The 19,572-nt window shown below is 40.8% G+C and overlaps 2 protein-coding genes across 12 annotated transcripts; one reads left to right on the top strand and one right to left on the bottom strand.

Annotated features, from left to right (window-relative positions):
* The first annotated feature begins 245 nt into the window (after positions 1-245).
* On the top strand, positions 246-12,186 carry LOC147135465 (uncharacterized). Of its 6 annotated transcripts, XM_086053784.1 has the most exons (8): positions 251-454; positions 1,244-1,268; positions 1,531-1,572; positions 2,384-2,462; positions 7,013-7,141; positions 7,238-7,297; positions 10,111-10,167; positions 10,276-12,186. In XM_086053784.1, the coding sequence occupies exon 8, from the start codon at positions 10,392-10,394 to the stop codon at positions 11,175-11,177; it is 786 nt and encodes a 261-aa protein (XP_085909910.1). In that variant the 5' UTR covers positions 251-454; positions 1,244-1,268; positions 1,531-1,572; positions 2,384-2,462; positions 7,013-7,141; positions 7,238-7,297; positions 10,111-10,167; positions 10,276-10,391; the 3' UTR covers positions 11,178-12,186. The 6 variants fall into 6 exon arrangements, 5 of the variants coding, with proteins under 5 accessions (XP_085909910.1, XP_085909909.1, XP_085909912.1 ...); XR_015089866.1 differs by lacking the exons at positions 10,111-10,167; positions 10,276-12,186 and adding an exon at positions 8,467-8,872 and having other exon boundaries at positions 246-454; positions 1,531-2,462; XM_086053783.1 differs by lacking the exons at positions 251-454; positions 1,244-1,268; positions 1,531-1,572 and having other exon boundaries at positions 2,378-2,462.
* dipk1b (divergent protein kinase domain 1B) lies at positions 2,531-9,862 on the bottom strand. 6 transcript variants are annotated; one of them, XM_086053777.1, is made up of 6 exons: positions 9,792-9,862; positions 7,826-8,075; positions 7,041-7,154; positions 6,320-6,427; positions 5,370-5,546; positions 2,531-5,140 (listed from the first exon to the last, which is right to left on the bottom strand). In XM_086053777.1, the coding sequence occupies exons 2-6, from the start codon at positions 7,889-7,891 to the stop codon at positions 4,328-4,330; spliced, it is 1,278 nt and encodes a 425-aa protein (XP_085909903.1). In that variant the 5' UTR covers positions 7,892-8,075; positions 9,792-9,862; the 3' UTR covers positions 2,531-4,327. The 6 variants fall into 6 exon arrangements, with proteins under 6 accessions (XP_085909903.1, XP_085909907.1, XP_085909902.1 ...); XM_086053781.1 differs by having other exon boundaries at positions 7,826-8,041; positions 9,792-9,810; XM_086053776.1 differs by lacking the exon at positions 9,792-9,862 and adding an exon at positions 9,513-9,782.
* Positions 12,187-19,572: the final 7,386 nt, after the last annotated feature.

Below are 19,572 nucleotides of genomic sequence, written 5' to 3'. Positions count from 1 at the left end.
ATTTTAACTTATTTAGCTTGTTTTCATAGTACATGGCATTTAAAACATTCACATTATTGAAATAAAAAAACATTAGCTATCACCTTTTACCGCCTTTATGGCCACCTTATTTTGGCCTGAGTGACTTTCCGTACAAGACATTGGCGTCTCTAATCCACTAGAGGGAGGCAGAGAGGTGCCACATGAATCAGAATACCTCATATACTGTACTAAACACTTGAGTACAGTATAACATCAACTTAATGACAGGCCGTACATTGTAAACTCGTTTGTAATACATACTGAACTGTAACACGCAAGTATATTAAATGACACCATCACGTTTATTAACCACTTTAATTATTTAGAAAGCGAAATATGGTAAAGTTTGATCTCTCTAAGTTGCCGTAGTTGCATCCAGTTTTGACATGTTGGCGTTGTCAATCACAATTTAACAGCGGAAGCAGAGCAACAGGTGAGTTGACGTCGATATAAAGTCCTTCAGATGTCTCAAAACCACATCTTCACTGCACGTAACTGTCTTAGAACTTCTCTAGAGACGTCTAATAATGTGTATTTGAATAAATCATCAATGGATATACCTAATATCTTTGATCTCCCGAGCCCGTTGGCTATAGGCTCGTCCAAATGTGTAGCAGCATCATTTTAGAGTTAAAATGTGAAAATTCTCGTTGTGCTGTCATTTGTGTGCCATTACGTGATTAATAAATACAAGTATCTAATCGAATAAAGGGTAATGGAAACGTAAAAATGACAAATTATATACATGCCCGATTTTTAATACATCTATCCATTTTCTATGCTGATAATCCTCCCTAGTTTTGATGACAAATGTAATTTAACAATATTCACAGTAAAGCAGTACTTTGAAAATGTTAGTTATCAATAACAAGAAAAAGAATGACAGTACAGATTTGATTGGCTTGGAATTTTCATTTTTTTTAAACGAAAAAAAAAATACAATTAAAAGCTAAATATATAAATAAATGTTATTTTATTCATTAAAAACATTGTAGTTGTCTTTTTAAAGTTAATGTTACAAATGAAATGCATTTCCATTATAATTAGTGTACTAATGAAAAGGTAATAAACTTAGCAACACATTTAATTGGCCTTCAAGGACAATTAAAAAAAAAATAGCTTTTGAAATTTAATTAAAGACTAATATGTGAAATTAAAACATTTTTTTAAAATACAAATAAAAAGATGCTATGCTTATATTGTTGTTTTGTTGTGTTCCCAGTGTTTTTAGGCAAGCAGAGATAACAGTAAGTGGACTTTTTTTTTTTTTTTTTTTAAATTAACAGCAATTGTTTTTTTTTTGCCCATTGAGACACAACCTAGGCTCCAGTGCCTTTGTTTGTGCAGCTAAAGGGGCAAAAAGCATTAAAAGGGCTCACGATTGCTCGACGTCATCCTTCAGTGGACTTTGGGTTTGGAACCGAGCCGCACATTCAAACACATGCTAAGCCTTTGTCATTTGCCACTCTTTAGTTTTGCTGCTGACAAGATTCTGTTTTGTCTTCACAGATGCTACGTCAACTTATTTTCACCTCAAGACTTCAATAATTTGTAAATATATATTCAGAATGTCTCCTCAACGTCATCTTCATCTTGTTGGACACAAGATTGTGTCGTAGATCTTTACAGAAGCACTGATACTGCAAATAGTCTTGCCGATATTGGACTCGATAATCAATACTGAGAGTGATCCCAGGGCAAAGACAAAGGTCATATGAAACATCACTATCATATCAATATAGAAATAACATTGCTAACTAAAAAAAACATAAACTTAAATGGATTGATATTGCCTCGCTAAAGAAATATTAAAAGTGTGATCCGTCTTCTGGATCCTGAAATCAATTCCCAATATGGAGACATTGATAATTTAACTGTTTTAAAACAGATCTGTATCAATATAGAATATTGATACTGTGAATACCAGCCTTCCTAATAGTAAACTTGATTCCCTGGACAAAATCATAGAGAACTGCATTATTTTAAAATGTAGCTGTATTGATGAGAGCAGAAACATTGAAACTCTGATCAGACTTGCAAGACTGGAATCAGAGTTTTATAACCAGAGACAGAAATCAATACTGTGACACCAACATTCCTGGAACTGGTATTGATTCATTGGACAAACTCATTGATTGAATTGTCATCAACTTATACTGAAAATGGATGTTGTGACACCAGCCTTTCCGATACTGTGTTGGATATTTGTTTGAAGTTGGCGCTTCAAATAAACACTGAAATATGAAAGTGTACAGTCACGTTTTAAATCACAGCTGATTGTCTACAACTCTGTTTACTGTTCAATTAATTTATGTTTAGAGGAGCCTCTAAATATCTAACGTCCACTTTTTTTTTTTTTTAGTCCAGAGCAAAAGAGTAGGTGCTTGAACAAGACCATGTGGCTGTGTGTGCACGTGCCTGGAAACTGTCACCCTCAAAAAGTACGTGTATATATATCTTTAAAATTGTAAAATAGTGTGTTGCTTATGAAATTCATGCAGCCCATCCATGTTTCCGAAAATTGCATTTTATTTATTAAATGAACACATTTTGAATTCTTACCCCAAACAATAAACAGAGTTGAAGGTCTCTTTCAAATGAATTTAAGTTAGCTTAAAAAGCTAACTTAAATTCAGAGCTGGGCATTCCGTCTATGTGACAATACAATACAATATAATTTTATAGTTGTTTCCATTCATACAACTAAATAGCTTTTTGTTAAGCCATCTGAACAGACCCAGATTTCACACATTTGTGAGTAAATAGAGACAAAATCATCATTATTTCAGTACTGTACCCAGTTAATTTTGCTTGGTGGTATGCTGTGAGATTTTTCTTTTGTTGGCACCACAAATTTGGAACGTTTTAGAGGTTCCACTAAACAAAATTGTTACTGGGAATGGGCCCGTTGCATTTCTCCATCCTGTTTTGCGACACTTTCCCTTTGCAGAGGTAAACTATTTACAGGGTACTTCAGTTTCACATTCTTACATGATAATACAATTCATGGCGCCAGGATCCTTGAGTCCTAAGGGCCTGATTTAACGAGATCCCAAATGTTGGGCGCCAAATTTCATGTTCGAGCAAACAGATCGCGCACTGTTGACGGGGGTGTGGCGTGTGATCTGCTAAAAAATGTCATTAGCAACAGGTGTAAAAGTATTTTATTCAAATGAGAATTTAAACACCGGGTAGCGCCGGTGGTTTTCGCCATGTGTGAATGGAACAGGCAAACAAATTTATGACTGATTTACAGAAAATAAATATCACTTCATTGATTTTGAGGACGCCAGTGACTGCTCTGGGTGTGGCCATCACCAATTGTTAGTACGCTGAAATGACCCAGACTCAAGAAAATGCAGAGTTGAAAGGAATTTTGTTCGATGTAATTTGGCATGAGTCCTTGTAACTGGCACAAGTCAGTCTTTAGATTCAAAATTCAAAAGCTCCAACACTGCGTTATTGAATAGATGGTAGGTCTCGATGTGTTTACAGCATTTCAAAATGTTAACACTTGCGAAAGTGATCCGCCTTCGCCTCTCAGTTTGCTTAACTACTACTCCAGTGGTGCCAATTTCTACCTGCTTTTCAGATGTTGTATCGAACGCAAAATCAACCACCGGAATTAGTCTCAGGTTGGATAAATCACATTGCGTTTTCTATATTAATAATCGCGTGTTTCAATTGAAGTCAATGTAGCTGGGCGGGCACGGTTGCGTGCGGGGTGGCGCGAGTGATGCTTTTGGAGCGGTGGCGACGTCGTCGCGTATTAAACAAATCAACTTTTTTGCCATTTCGTCTCGCGGCAGCCAATCAGCATTGGGCATACTACGTCACACACAGCCAAACAGCGTCCTGTTCACTAGTTTTAACAGTGGCTCTGTTTGGCTGTGTGTGACGTAGTATGCCCGATGCTGATTGGCTACCGTGAGGCGGCATGGCAAAAAAGTCGACTTGTTTTATACGCGATGAATGGGGCGAACGGACAGATTTTCGGTGCTTCACTCCGCGTCCCACAGCTGCAAATACGTCATTCGCATTCGGATGTTTTGATCGGCAATAAAAGGCTTTGATCGAATATTCCGATCACGTCATTTTTCACGAAAATCGACCGATCGTGATCAGTGCCCGATCGATCGGAGCATCCCTAGTAGAAACACGCCAAAAGAATCACATGGCTACTTTGCCCGTCAAAACACAATCTTGGATTTGTCTGGTTAGATCCGATTGCACATCTGTTTGCCCGTTAGCAGCGCAGAGCCTTAGTAAATCACAGCCTAAGTGAAGTATTCGTTCCGTGCGTCCCTCAGGAGTACTGCGTGTTGGAGATTTTCTTCCACAGCAACGTCTTAAGGTTATTGAGAACCAGCGAATGGTGCACCTCCATCTGGCTGGCCAGCCCGCTAAGGGTGACGCAGGTGCGCAGTTGGCGCTCCAGGTCACCCCGCAGCTCGGGCGGTGCCCCGTAGAGCAGGAAATCCTGGAGCAAGGCGCATACCTTGGCCAGGTTGGGCTGCACCACATCCGCGTTACAGCGCTTGGCAAGTCGGTCGCAGGTGGCCGTGCAGTCGCGGCCGTAGGTGCAGTCGGCATTGGTCTCGCAGCGCCGGCCCTTTAGGTGGGCCCGAACCGCTGCCTCAGAGGCCACGGCGCGCAGGTCGGCCATCTTGCAGTCGTACTTAGCGTTGTAGCCCACATGGCGCGGGCTGGCATCGCAGATCAGGAAGCTGCCGTAGGGCCCGTGGAAGACCTCCTCCACAAATTCCAGCAGGCCGATAGTGATGCGCGCCCGTCGGGGCCAGGCCGGGGCCAGCCAGTGGTTCAAGCCGGACACCAGGACACCCGGCACCAGAGCCTGCAGGTAGGGCGGCACCTCCAACTTGTAGAGGGAGGTGTGTCCCAGCGGCTCAGTCACGTACAGGTCCCCGCAGAAGCCCAGCAGTTTTGGGGTGTGCTCCTTCTCCTGGAGAGCCACCATCAAGAGGAACTCGTTGACACGCAGGAGGGCCCAAATGGACTTGGCCTCCGCCAGAGAGAGTTTGCCGTCCTGGTTGATGTCCGCCAATGAAATGATTCTGTCCACCAGGGCGCTCAAGGATGGCTGCTCCCCAAAGTTATCCTGCAGAAGGGGAGGTGGGCCATGTGCCGTTTTGGGGTTAGGAAGAGATTTCAAATGAGGTTTTAAGGTTAGGGTTAAGAATTGGGCATTACGGTTAATAGTTAAGGTTAGGGTTAGGAGTTACTGTGCAATACTCCCACCTTTTCCCGCCTGTTACAGCTATGATGCCTTGGGGATGTAGCATCAGAGCCGTAACAGGGGCGGGACGAATAACATTCCCAATATCCACCTTAAGGAAGTGGTGCAACATCTCCTTAAACTCGTCCATGGAGGTCCCACGCGTGGGTTTTTCGAACATGCTCCTCTTCCGACGGTTTGCGGGGTCCGGAACGCTGTCTGCCTTGGCGGCATCCTCGATGCCGCACTTGATCACCACCGGCCTCTCCTTCCAATGGCCGGCGTACACCTACAGGGCAGTGATGGGAATTAACCAAGTACAAATGTTACTTTACTATGCAAAATTTCTTTAACGCCATTCAGAACTAAAGCGCCTGTCTCAACAGCTCCCAAAAACCTAAGGTCGCCTTTGGAATTACTCTTGAAAACCTGAAGATTTGCCAGAAATCGAACACAGGCAGAGTTTGTTATTATTTACTGTTTCAATCGAAGATGCAAAAAATAATCTGTCAGTGCAAGAGAAGCACCATTTTAATTAAAAAAGAAAAAAAATCGAGTGGTAATTACCATCATCTCTTCTGTTACAAAGACGTCTATATCGTAATTATCTACAAACCATATCATATCACGTTCGACTGGTTCCACTGGTCGTGCACGTCGTCTATATATCACTGCCGTTACTTATCAGCGCTCCGGGCGATAGACGGCATCCGCCATTAGCCTACCTACTGCTCGAAAAAATTCCACGACATCCTCCGCGGTCTCGCGCCACCCTCACGTGTATATTCAGACGAATTAAATTGGCTAAAAGACGGAGAATTGGATTTAAAAAAGACACCGACGTATCCGCTCTCCCGGCTTTAAAGGTAGAATGGTGCAACAGCGCTCCTGGATCTAGTGGTAGAAACGCGGTATTGCGCTTCCGTCCTTAATGGGTTAAGTGATAGCTTTACTTCCTATATTTGAAAACAGACTAGTCTTTTTTTTTTTTTTTTTAAGACAATGGTCTGTACTTCTACTTAAGCACAGAACGCGAGTACTTCCTCCGTAGATGTTCGGTACCTGATGTTGTGAGGAGGTAGACATGCAGTGGCGCAGCGTCAACGTTTTCTGCTCACACAGAGCCTTGCAGGATGACCCGGAGATGACGCCTCTGCTGTAGTGGTCGCACTGGCACAGGAAACAGGAAGTCAGCCACAGGAAACAGACAGGGGATGAGGGAGGGTGTGGCTACTTCTAAAGTGTTTCGGGTCTTTGGTGGAAGGAGTTAGTAGCTATTTTTAAAAGGCTAGTCAAGTCTCAGGGAGACTTGCGCTTTGCTGTTTGCTGACGACGTTAACATTTGCGACATTACAAATCTGTGATGTATGCAATGCTACGTGGCTACATGTCAGTTTGACTCATCTGAAATCTGCACATGGGAAGCCTTTAGAAGAATCTCAGAATACAGTTTAAATTCTTACTGAATGGGATGATCTAGATATTTCCACGGTTGCAACTTGCGGTACTTCAACTTTAGATCAAGATGCTCTAGGTGTCAGCATTAGTGACATCACTACTCAACAGTGCTAGGTGGCCACATGTTAGCATTATTGACTTCAAAAACCTACAGTCTAAGGTTGTAACTCCTTTGGAAAGCATTTCTGAATTTTGCTTTCATTGAAACTTGCCTTTGGAAGGCTTCCTGGATGTGCCGTGTCACCCTTATATCGCGATTCTAGGTGGCAACTTTTTTTTGCATTTAAATGTAATTAGTAGAAATAGAAGGCAGCTGTGGACTTACGATGACAGCCTGACAGACGTGTCCGCGGCACAGCTCCGAGTAGGAAGCGTACTGCATGTATAGCACCCAACTGGCCACCAGGACGCCCAACCACGCCAAGAGTAGGTACTTCACCTTGATGGATGGATGGCAGATGGATTTATTTTGAATGAAATTGTGCAACACACATTTTATGTGTGTCCACCCATTTTCTACAGCGCATATCCGCATTATGGATGCAGGTGAACTGGAGTCTATCCCAGTTGATTTCGGATGAGGTGAGTACAACCTGGACTGTGGCCAGGCATTCACAGAACACACAAACATTTGCCTTGACAACTATGGACAATTTAGTTTTCAGTCAATCTTTGCAACGGTGCATTGTACTCAGAGAAAACCAAGGGAAGAACTGTAAGGCAGATGTGAAATATTTTAATCTTGTAATTTTTTTAATTTTGAAAATATTTCCCATTTCATTATAAAATGTTTTAATCAGCAATGGCAGAGTAAAAATGCAAAAAATAGCAAGTAAAGATTCTCATTAACATTCAGAATTTTTCATTATATTTCGAAAATAATGCATTTATGTAAAGTTATTTGACTATATTATGTTACATTGTGCATTACTGGCGCAAGAAATATTATAGTGATCACATCTTAAAATCCATTTTAAGTTAGACATTTAAAGAGAGATATAGAGGACTGCGATAATGGACCTGCTGTCACGTGCTGCACTGGTTTTGATGCACTGATAGCCTGATTGATCAGACCTCACATACGCGCACATACAATATGGTCGGGTGTACCTGCAGGCCTTTGGATAGAGGGCAGAAGAGCACTAGATGAATGAGCCTCCGCAGAGCTCTGGCCATGTTGGCGGAGAACCGCAGGGGCCGGAGAACCGGGTCGACCACCGTCCCCGCCACCCCCTCTCCTCCTTCCTCTTGATCCGACGATCACGTCCTCTGTCCGGACGCAGCCTCAACGCCGCAACGGGGGCGGCGCATGTCTACCAAGCCGCGCTGCATTTGATCGATGCAGCAGCATAAGAATAACCTTGAGGCCAGCAGCACATTGCAACAAAAATCAGTCATTTCACGTCACTCCCCCGTTACGTCTGAGTCACGTGCGTAACAACACGTCCCCCCTCCCTTTTCTCCCCCGCCGTTAAGAAGACGGATTATATTGGGGGAGGTTAAGGAAAACATTTTGAAGACGATTTTTAAAAAAATGCCGGTGCCTTCTTCTACCTCCTCCCCCGGATGACCTCCCCCTCCCCCACCCCCACCCCCGCCCCCGCCCCCTTCCCCTTCCCTTCTCCCATCTCTCCCCGTCAGGGCCGACCTCTTAAAGGGGACGCCCCTGCACTATTTCATTATCGCAAAGGAAAATGAAATCGTTTAAATTCATCCATCCATCCATTATCTGATCTGCTTATCCTCACAAGGGTCGCGGGTGTGCTGGAGTTTTTCCCAGCTGTCTACGGTCAGCAGGCGGGTCCACCTTGAACTGGTTTTGCCAGCCAAACGCAGGGTACACAAGACGAACATGGACGCACACATAGACGAACAAGCATTCACTGAGGCGGGCGTGCTTAGCAGTTTACCACCGTGTCGTCATTGTTTTCAGTTTACAATATGTATACTTTATTTAATAAAATACTAATATTACATTATCAAATGTTGTCATTGATAAGAATTTTGTTTAAATACAACACAATGCACGCATTTGTTCATTAGTAAATTTAATATTTTATTCACAAATCTTCACTTTTGGTCCGTCGAAATGTGTGGGTGTTATTTGTATTTATTGATTTATTTTTATTTATGTGTTTATTTATTTATTTGTTTATTTATATATAAGAAATTATTGACCAATCTAAAGTGTTGACAATGACTTGCTCTCTTTGACAATGAAATGTTATTGGGTGACTAAACATGCCATTTTTGGTGTATATTCAAATTTCTAATTCATATTCAAACTATTCTATCACTTTACTATATGTACATGTGATTTCACAGTGAATGTATAACAATAGTAATATAATGAGAATAAAATACATCACTGCATGTGTAATTTATAGTTTACATTTTTAGTACTTTGTATTTTAATTTGGAAAATTATTATTTATAATTTTACCATTACTCTTTTAAAATTTGGATTCTATTTAAATATACGTATGTACATAGTGTACTATTTAAAATAGCATAAAATAAGGTAAATATGTGTATAGATGTTTTTAATAAAATAAGCATTTTATATCAACAATAAGCATTTTTTATAAACAATAAGCAAAACGTTCTGAATATCCCGTTTACATGATTGAGCGGACAGAGTTGCTCCGGCATTTGAAGAACCCACTGTGTACGGCGACACACGGCGTCATGACTCAAACGGACGTAATTTCCGCTTGTTACTTTCAACTGTCAATAAAACACTTTATTATTTACACATTATTTAGTTTTATATTCGCACCATATTCACATCACTCACCTGGTTGCACGCCGGCAATATCTTGCCTTTTTTTGCCCTCCTCTTTCTCCATCCACTTCTCAGCAGTAATGCTAAGTACAGCATCTTATGTGTTTTATTTGAATGCGTTTTTGTTGATTTTATTCAAAGTATTTTGACGTAAATTTTGACTTTAACGGTGAAATCCGACATATACGCGGAAATTCACGTTACATCGCCAGTGTAGGAGCGAAACTCGTTCGTAAAATGAGGGCCCCCTGTAGTTTAACTCAACTCCTGCGTACTTGTAGCTGTTCTTACCCGCCTAGCTTCTTTTAAGTCTTAAGTCTGAGGCAATGGTGAGAATCTTGGAACCGTATAAAGATGAATCATGCTATCATGATCAAGAGGTGTACCCCCAAGGCGGCTTGGTCTCCAAGTCGCTCACAAGGCCTTTTGAGGCGGCTTTGTCACAGAGGCCATGATGTCAGACAACAGAAAAATGACCACAGTACTGTGATGTGACAAAGTGGTATTCGTCCCCATGTTGACTTGACATGTTGGCTGTTTGTTTGTCATCGTATCACGGTGATTTTCCTGGGCAACATGCCGTTTCTCTTCCTGGGTTTTGCTCTGGGAGCGGTGGCCACGAAAACGCTGAGGACTGTCGTGGGCGGTCAACCCTGTCCACCCGCCGGTACTAAAACCACCACCGCATCCATCACATCCATCACATCCACCACACCCGCCGAGGTTAAACCCTCGGCTGTTCTAAAACGTGCCGCCGTTTTGCCAAACCCAACAGTTCGAGCGGGAAGCGTCGACTTGTGGGACGAGGAGCCCCTCGAAGGGGCGTCGGACCGGAAGAAAAGCCCGCTCAAGAAGATCTGCCGTTTCGCAAACTACTGCAACAACTGCTGGATGAACTCCACGCTGCAAGCTACACTTAACCTCAACGTGGTGCGTGAGAAGCTGCCCAAGCGTATCCAGCAGTTTGTGGCTTTACTCTCTGAGATGCCGGCGTTCGCGTGCCTCTACCTGAGCGCCCTGGAGAACCCGGGCGTGTGCTTCACGGCGGCGGAGCTTTGCGTGGCGCTGGCCGAGCTCTGCGACTGCGTGCCGGCGCTCATTTTGTACGAGAACAACGACTCAGTGGACCTGTTGGTGCCACTCCTGTCGTGGTTCAATCAGTGCGGGATCCACACCGGCATCAAGGTGCGCGACGTCTCCCGGTGCCCGCAGTGCCACCTGACCACTTCGTCCGTCGCAAACTTGGGCAACATTGTCACGTTGCCCAAACCCCTCAATGGCGAAACGTTGGTGTCGTTGATTAAGCGCGCCACGGGTGGCCGTCGGCGCCGGTGCAAGAAGTGCGGGCACAAAACGGTCCGCAAGCAGTTCTGGACCCATCCAGACATTTTGACCTTCTTCGTCAACCGGATCGCCGGCGACGGCTTTGTGAGTCACGACCGCGTCTACTCTCCGGAACAACTGGAGATGGACGTGGACGAGAACACCAAGCAGACGTACCGCCTCGCCTCTGTCATTTGCCACACCGGTGTGGACCATCATAGCGGACACTTTTGGTCATACTTGTTTTCTGATGACATTACCATCGAGGCTAATGATACTTACCTGTCCTTTACGAACCAGGGTCCGCCTGATAAGGTCTACAACAATGGTACCACATATCTCTATGAAATTTAGCTATGAGATAAAGGACACAACAGTATCAAGTACCACTACGAAATGATACCACATATCTGAGAAGTTATTTGAGAACAGTGCCACTTATCTCTAAGAAATGTCGTTAATTGAAAAGGTGTGTGTAACGTATATTTCTATGAAATGTTGCTACCAGATAAGGTATACAACAATTGTATCTCATCTAGCAACATGTAGATACCAGTTAAATTGAACAACAGCAGAACCACAAATCTCTACAAAACCTAGCCAACCAGATACGGTTAAAAACAATAATACCATGTAGTATCTTTACAAAGTTTTGCAACAAGATTCAATATTCAGCCACGTGTTTGTATGAAATGTTGCTACTAGATCAGGTATACAAAATGGTACTAAGTATGTATGTCCACGAAATGTAGAAGATGTGTTATGGAAGCTAACAATGATTGGAAATCCATGAAATAGAAATACCCTATGTCGATACATGTTTTTCTAGCATTTATGGCAGTGAATGGATAACACAAAACTATATTTAAAAAATAGAGTAACTGTTATGATCTGTGTTTTGGTTGACTTTGTTTTGATTAGGTTATTGACTTTGTTTTGATTAGGTTTAGTTTTGTTTTTATTTTTGATGTTTTTCATGCCACGTCTACTCGTTAGGTTTTCATTCCAACCTGTTCTCGTTAGCCCTAGCCGTTCCTTGTGTGTGTCTACCACTCATCTCCCTCCAGCTACTTGGGTCTTGTCCAGGTGTGCCTCGTTATCTCGTTAGTTTTCTTGTATTAGTTCTCTGGTTTGTTCTAGTTGTTGGTTCATTGTGTTGATGTCATGTAAACCTTGTCTTGTGGTGTTGTTTCATGTCATGATGAATTTGGTCTCTGTGTTTCTTTTGTTGCATAGACACTTGCTTCTTTTTGTTGTTATTGACTTTGTTAATTTAGTATTTCAATAATTCCACGTGCTTTGTTTGCCTTTGAGGTTTTTTTTGCAAGTAAAAATGAATTCCCAACATTTCGGGCTACCTTTTGCCTCCACACTACAAAACGTGACAGTAATAGCTCTCAATAACACTTAAATTAAAATAAAAATCTGCGACACAAACAGTGCTATCGCGGATTCCTATATTTGAGTAATTTAGATACTACAATGACATCATGACAGGCATTTGAATCACCTCAATGCCTCAACCAAATGAAATGACTTAATACCACTTCATGCAGTTTGGCCTGCAGAGGACAGCAGAGATCCGCTGTGTTTTCTATTTGCTTTTTCCAGAGAAATTTGATTCGGCACGATTCATAATTACCCCCAAAATACGGCCAGTTTATGAATAATCTAGGGATTATTTCAAGAATGCAAAAAAAAATAAAAAATCATGATAGCTACCCATTAACGCCCTCAAGGCCGACGATGTGATGATTTGGTCGAAACGCATTGATTTGAATTTTTTTCCTGGTTCACACTTGATGATTGCAAATGAAGCATTTTTTATATTTTGCCTGGAGTTCAATCACTAACAGATGCGGTGTTGGATTTTAAAATTCATATATCTGTTTTATGTATATATATATATATATATATATATATATGTATATATATATATATATATGTATATGTATATATATATGTATATATATATATATATATATATATATATATATGTATATATATATATATATATATGTATACACTGGAGCATAATAGGAGTGTATTGTATTGAGAATGTAGTGAATTGGGTGCACCTCATAATCTAGTAATTGGAAGTATTTGCATCGTAATTAACAGAGATGTGCACGTTACCCTTTTTTGCAGGCGTGTCCCCCGTCCGCGACCTGCGTACGCTTCCGTCCTCGTCCCTCCGTTCCTTTTCATAAAAATAATTGTCCTCGTCCTTTTAAAGAGCTTCTGTCATTATTTATTTCCGTCATTCCGTTATTGCCAAACTTTTGCATTATAACGCAATGAGTTTTCAGTTTTTTTGCGTCATTTCGCAATAAAATAGTTTTTGCGAAATAACGCAAGGTTATTTTAGGAGGAAACAAAGGACTTCCACTTCCGTGGTTTTTAAGTGTGCGTAGGCGCTGGCAGAGATTTTTACGCTCTAAAGATGTCCCACACATGGGTATACTTTGCATGCATAGGGAAAAGGTATGTGCTAAATGCTAACGGCTAGTTAACAAAACAAAATTGCATTGCTCAATGCATACTTTATTTTGGATTACACACACAAGGCAGGCAGGCAGGGCGTGTTTCTGTCAGTCCGCGAGTGAAAGTCCTGTGGCGTAATCCATGATATTACATGCATTGAACCACTAGAGGGCAGACTATGCCTGTGCAATGTTACTGCAGGGAAGGCACATGAAAAGTGTTGCGCAGGCAGTTAATTGAGGCGGCTCCGAGGTATCGCAGAAGAGGACAGTGGTCTTGCTTTTTAAAAGAACCCAGCACAACACAAGTCGGTATTTGACCCGATTAGGGATGAATAGAGGGACGGACAGTGGAAGTAGTGGAAGTTGCTACACGGAAACGCTAACAGAAGCCCGTTTAAAATGATAGGCGGACCGGCCTATAGGCCATTACTATTTGGTCCGGCCGGACAAAAAGGCGACTAGACCGACGGCGGAAGGGTACCCCAGTTGCAGGAGGAACGCAATAAATGGACCGGGAATTTTTAGTCAAATGCCCAGCTCTGATAATCAGCATCAGCTTGTGGCATCCTAGTGCTACTCGATTTGGCACTCTGTTGTGGCAGCCAGCTCATTTCAGAAAGCACAAAAACAGTATAAAAGGCAAGATTTTTAACACCATAACCACATACTTAACACGTTTGTTTTCTCACTCCTTCATCCACATGAGACTCCGATGTCATCGTGGCCTCCCTGTCGACCTGTCACTAAGGGGAAAACGGAGGCGTCTACTTGAGGCGTTTATTTGAGGATACGCACGAGTGGAGTTGTTGTTTAGGTTTTCGTTCGTCCACTGAGTCTTGGTGACTTTTTGACCAGGATGCCCCCTGCAGACTGTGCAGCGAAAATTGGAGTGAAAGGTTGCCCATAAAATATGCATGTAACAGCAGGCACTGCTGGCGTTATATGTGTGTGTGTGTGCGCGCGCGCATGTGTGAGACAGAAGGAAGATTTATGCATGTGAATAATGAAGCAGCCGTAATGATTCAAATTAATATGTGAAACGTGTCAAGCGATAGTTTGCACATTGATCATATGATATAATTGAGTGAATCCTATTGGAGAAGGAATTAATTAGTCAAATTGTCATTGAAGCAAATCGTAACTGAATTGTAATAAGTCATATTGTCATTTGTCGATTGTATCGCGTCACAATTGGCGGGAATCATAAAGGATTTGGAATGACTCGGATCACAATTATGAGTGTCGGATCGTTATTTGTGGGGAAACCCGAGTAAATCGTATTGGGTGAATTGGAATGATGGTATCATCATTGAAATGAAGCATATCATAACGTAATTGGTGTGAACCATGGTGGAGTTGCACTGAATCATATCGCCACTGGAACATATCGTATTGTCAGTAGAGTGAATCGTATCGCACCGTAATTCAGTGAATCATATGCAATTGGAGTAGAATGAATCATATCACATCTCAAAATAATTTGCAGTGAATTGTATCTAATATTGTAATTGAGTAAATCATATTTGAATTGGAATAAATGGGATGACAATTGGAGTGAATCAAAGTCAAAGAATTGTCATTGGAGTGTAACATCCATCCATCAATTTTCGAATTTTTTTAAATAAATCAGATTGTGTTGGGTTTAAATCACACACGTCATCATACAACATCATTAGGGTGTAATGGAAAATTATCACATTCTAAATGAATGAATCAAATTGGTATTGGAATGAACTGTGTCTCATCGTAATTGGAGTGAATCATACCACAAATGTATTGTGTCGTAATTGGAGAAAATCGGGTCGCAATTGGAGTGTATCACATTGTATTGTCATTGGTGTATCGTATCACAATTGCCGTGAATTGTATCAGTTGCGATGATTATGTCGTATTACAATGGGGAGACTCATACCATAAACGTAACCTATCGTAATCTTCGTAATCGTACCGTTACTGGAACGAAACGTATCGCATCCCATCATCATTTGGAATGAACTGAATCACTCAATATGTGCCGTGAATGTCTTGACCCATGATCGTAAATGGAGTCAAAATTGATATCGGAATTGGAGTTAAAGGTACTTTTGGGAAAGTGAATTAAATGTGATGAGAGACAAGACAATGCCGCATGATTCCATGCATCTTAACATCACTTCAATGATGGTGATGCACATCCTCCCCATTCTCACTGTTTCCACAATGCCTCCAGCATCTCAACAAAAACAAAACAACACAAAAAAGGAAGGACAGCGCCACACTTTTTTTTGTTTGTTGGGAAAACATAAAATAAGGCTGTGAAAAGTTTGCCTGTAGCCCCGCAGCAAAATAAAAATAAAATCAATCCAACTGCCACAATGGCTGGGAATATTGCTTGTGTGAGTTCGGCTCCAGGTTACTTTGATTTTTGTGAGGTTTTATCTACTTAGCGCCTCAACCCTTGAAAATGTGACAATTTGTCTTTTTCTAATATGGTAAAAATACACCTTGGAATGGTTAAATAGTAGTTTTGCAGAACGTCGCCTTTCTTCTGCACGGCCTACCCCTTTTTTTTCTTATACTGCTGGTTGCTAGGAGACAACACTGTAGTGCCTAAAGGTTCTCAGTCCTACTTTTTTTTTCCTATTATTTTTTTAACGACTAGAATGTGGATTAAAAAAAACATGTTTGCAAAGCACAGTGTTTTGCGCAGGTTGACCAAATAAAGAACAAAGAAGAAAAAAAGCCCCATAAGAATATTGACAGTGTTCAGTGAACATATGTTGTTGTTTTTTAAAACACTGAAGACAATCTAGCGTCTTCCACGAAACCGAATGTACACTAGCATAAACATCAAACAAAATGTAGGTTCTTTTCTTCACTGACCCTAATGTTTTTTTTGCAAACATCAAGCCAGTTTTGAATCTAGTGCGACAATGTAAGTTTTGTGTACAAATCAAAGACAATTTCAAATCCATAACAAACCTAGCACATCATCATGAACATTTAGGATACTATAAAGTATTTGACAAACTTGCCATGCTTTTTCGTAATCACTGATGACAATTTAGTCTTTAGTTATATGCTAGCGTTCATGTTTTTGCAAGCATCCAAGGCAATTTAATGATCTTTTTTCTTAAACATTAAAAAAAAAAAGAACTTTTTTTTGTAATTATCAGAGACAATTTATCGTCGGTAACAAACCAAACATATGTTTGCATTAACATTAAAGATTAGGTTAATCAAATCTAATGTAAACATGTAAATGTAAATCTAAATCGTAAACATTGAAGACAACTGGGGCTTTTGAAAAGTTAAACTTGCATTTAGCAAAGATCGAAGGTCTATTTAGTGTCTTCACTCAACTTAAAGGATGTTTCTCAACATCAACAATGAAGGTTAACATACTGTACTTAGCCGGTGGCTAGGAGCACCAATAACGGTAACTTAAGCCTGTGGTTGGTAGCATAAATACAGCAATGTGGTTAAAAAGCTAAGTAGCTAGCCTCTGGGAACTTAACCTACGAAGCTAACAATGTCAACAACATCCATCAGGGGTCATCCCGATGGGATCATTGGGGAGAAGAATCTTCATCTCTTGGGAGGTCCTTAGATGCCTCGATGGTGTTTTCGGGTTGGTCGTCAGGGACAAAAAAGTCTGGCAGTGATCCAGTAGCCTTTTTTTCAACTCTTCTGACAAGATGAATTGGGACATGGGGAACAAGCTCAGTTGTCGTGTTAAATCGAGGATTGGAGAAATAACTCATAGGTGAGGTGGACTATGGACAATTCTGATCTTATGTCAAAATGACATCACAAGCCAAGATCGCGGTCAAGTCGGTGAGAACAAACTCTCCGCTCATTGAATAGCATTCAACATTGGGTCGTCGTCATTTGATTTGTGAAGATTATTTTGATTTCAAAATGTGCTGAAATGTTTGATTACTATAACAATCTGCCTGTAGAGGCAAAAGTGTGATTTTTATCTCACTCGAGAATGAGTCTAACCACCTAAGAAGAGCTCACCCCAAAGCAATGCTGTCTTGGTTAGGTTCCATTGCGGACCATCCAGTCCCAACTCTCTTCGCTCCTTTTACCCACTTTCTCCGGACTTCACATTCTACACAGTAAGATGGAATGATAATTTAGTTTATATGTTATATCCAACCGCACAACAACTTCTAGGCATGATTTTCTGCGAGCTTTATATGCTAGACAAAAGCAATACAGTATGGTGGGTTGTTTTCACTGACTAAGGTGCGTTGCATCATGGGTTTTAACAGAAATTTCCGGATATTCGGAATTGTCCAACAGCTGCAAACAGCTGGCATGTTTTTTTGTAAACATCTAAGACAAGTTTGAGTCTTCAACAAACCTAACGTCCAACCATCCATTACTGGAACCATCCATTATTCAAACCGCTGATCCACATTTTTGGAAAGCGGACCTAAAATTTGTGTTTTTGCAAAGATAGAAAACTGTTTAGTGTCTCAAATGAACCTTTCAAACGTGTTTTCGTAAATATCAAAGAAACTAACGTAACTTTCCTTCCACCCTTTCTTGTCATACGGCAAACAATCTTAAAATGATTCCACTGATTCTGTCCAAATTAAAATTGCTAGCCTCTAAATGGTGAAAAAAGATGGCTAAATACAGCACCTAAATTGCTAAGTTGGATACATTGACTGCACTTTTGGAAATTAGCTTTTCTCTGTTCGCAACCGTATTAGCGTTGGTGAACTCTGCCGATGTTTTGTCTTACATGGGAAAGTAAAGTAAATGCGACAAGAGACAAGAGAAGGCCGCATGATTCCGTGCATCTTAACATCACCACGGGCTAAATTATGGATGCTACGAGCCCAGCCTCCGCGCACGTCGCTTCGGTTTTGCGCTAACAAGAAGCAGTTCATGTTGAGTTTGATATAAGCTTACGCGTCGTGTTGGAACTTTTCACAGGGCAAACGGAGGTAGGGCTGTCAAACATGGAGACATTTAACCAGACTTCAACTGTCGCAAGTGATGGGAAGCAACAAGTTGCAAATACACTGGTAGCTTGACTTACTGTTCAATCTGGACATTTTTTTGTAATAGTTTTTTAAGCACAATAGCACAGTGCAGTATTTTACAGTATAAAATAACACAGTAACAACACAGTGACATAAAATATAAAGAAATAAACAGTTTTTGACAGTGAATTTCCCCTATCAGGGAACTCTAAGCTAGCTAGCTACCTAGCAATCTATCTATTTAACAATTTAAGTAAACATAGGGTTAGTTTTACTATACTTTTTGTACTGTTAGTGTCACTATTTTCAAATTATTCTTTAACCTTTATCATAAATATTTAGTACCCTGTATAAGATAAGCGGTTTGGAAGATGACACATGAATATTTAGTTCGTATCATCCAACTCTAAAATAAATATTTTTGATCAATTTTTCCAAATGATTACTCATCTGAAACATTAACCTTTATTTTATTCTTGTTCTGCGATTAATTTCATGATTAATTTATCAGGAGAACTCGAGTGACTTAGTATTTTTTCTCCTAGCGTTGGCGGAAATTGATATTTTTGTACCAAAAGAAAATGTCAATGTCAGCCTGTAATAAACAGTTTATCACAATTAGCGTGATTGATATACCCAAATAGTTGATCTCAGACCATTTGGTCTCTTTATTAAACCAAAGTAATGCGTTTTTGCGGCCCCTGTGCTGTCGAAGCTTGTGAACAAAAGCAAACTGCAGTCATAAAAACAGTAATGTATTATTCAGAGCTTATGCAAATACAAGCTGTGACGGAGTTTGTTGATCAAGAAGAGAACATGGCCAGACAATTTCCTCGGCAAAGCTTCAAGCCACACATGCTCTTTATTGTATTTTTTGTTGTTGTAATTTATTACCATATCACAACTGGTTATCTTCAAACGCAATTAAACCAATGAGTGCAACCGCAAATATACTCTTAATAGCGGCGTGATTAAAAAATAAAAAAGGTTTCAGGTTGTTTCATCTTGCTGGCATCTGAGTATGAAGTTAACGGCCAACCGCCACAGCGCCAAAAGCTAAAAATAAAATGGGACTGGACGAGCATTACAAAGATCATGACGCTGCCAAGAAACAAACTCTCGGCGTACAGGTAAAACTTTTAAGAGGACAACGTGCATAACGACAACAAAAAGAACAATCATGCATATGGATACAGAGGAGGCACAGAAAATTTTAAAAGTTTGGAATTTTGTGAGGCTTCGACAGTCCTAATTGTACTATAATTTACCATCATTTCTGAC

This window comes from Filicampus tigris, chromosome 15 (genome assembly GCF_054856515.1).
Source record: "Filicampus tigris isolate MCC_2025a chromosome 15, RoL_Ftig_1.0, whole genome shotgun sequence".
NCBI lineage: Eukaryota > Metazoa > Chordata > Actinopteri > Syngnathiformes > Syngnathidae > Filicampus > Filicampus tigris.
The sequence above is the reverse complement of the archived record's forward strand: the minus strand, read 5'-3'. Positions and strand labels throughout refer to the sequence as shown.

Coding starts and splice junctions, on each gene's coding strand:
- LOC147135465 (XM_086053784.1), top strand. CDS start 10,392: ATGAACTCCACGCTGCAAGCTACACTTAACCTCAACGTGGTGCGTGAG.
- dipk1b (XM_086053777.1), bottom strand. CDS start 7,891: ATGGCCAGAGCTCTGCGGAGGCTCATTCATCTAGTGCTCTTCTGCCCT. Junction 7,155..7,825: donor CTCTATCCAAAGGCCTGCAG/GTACACCCGACC, acceptor CCATCCATCAAG/GTGAAGTACCTACTCTTGGC. Junction 5,141..5,369: donor TGTTGCACCACTTCCTTAAG/GTGGATATTGGG, acceptor CCCCTTCTGCAG/GATAACTTTGGGGAGCAGCC.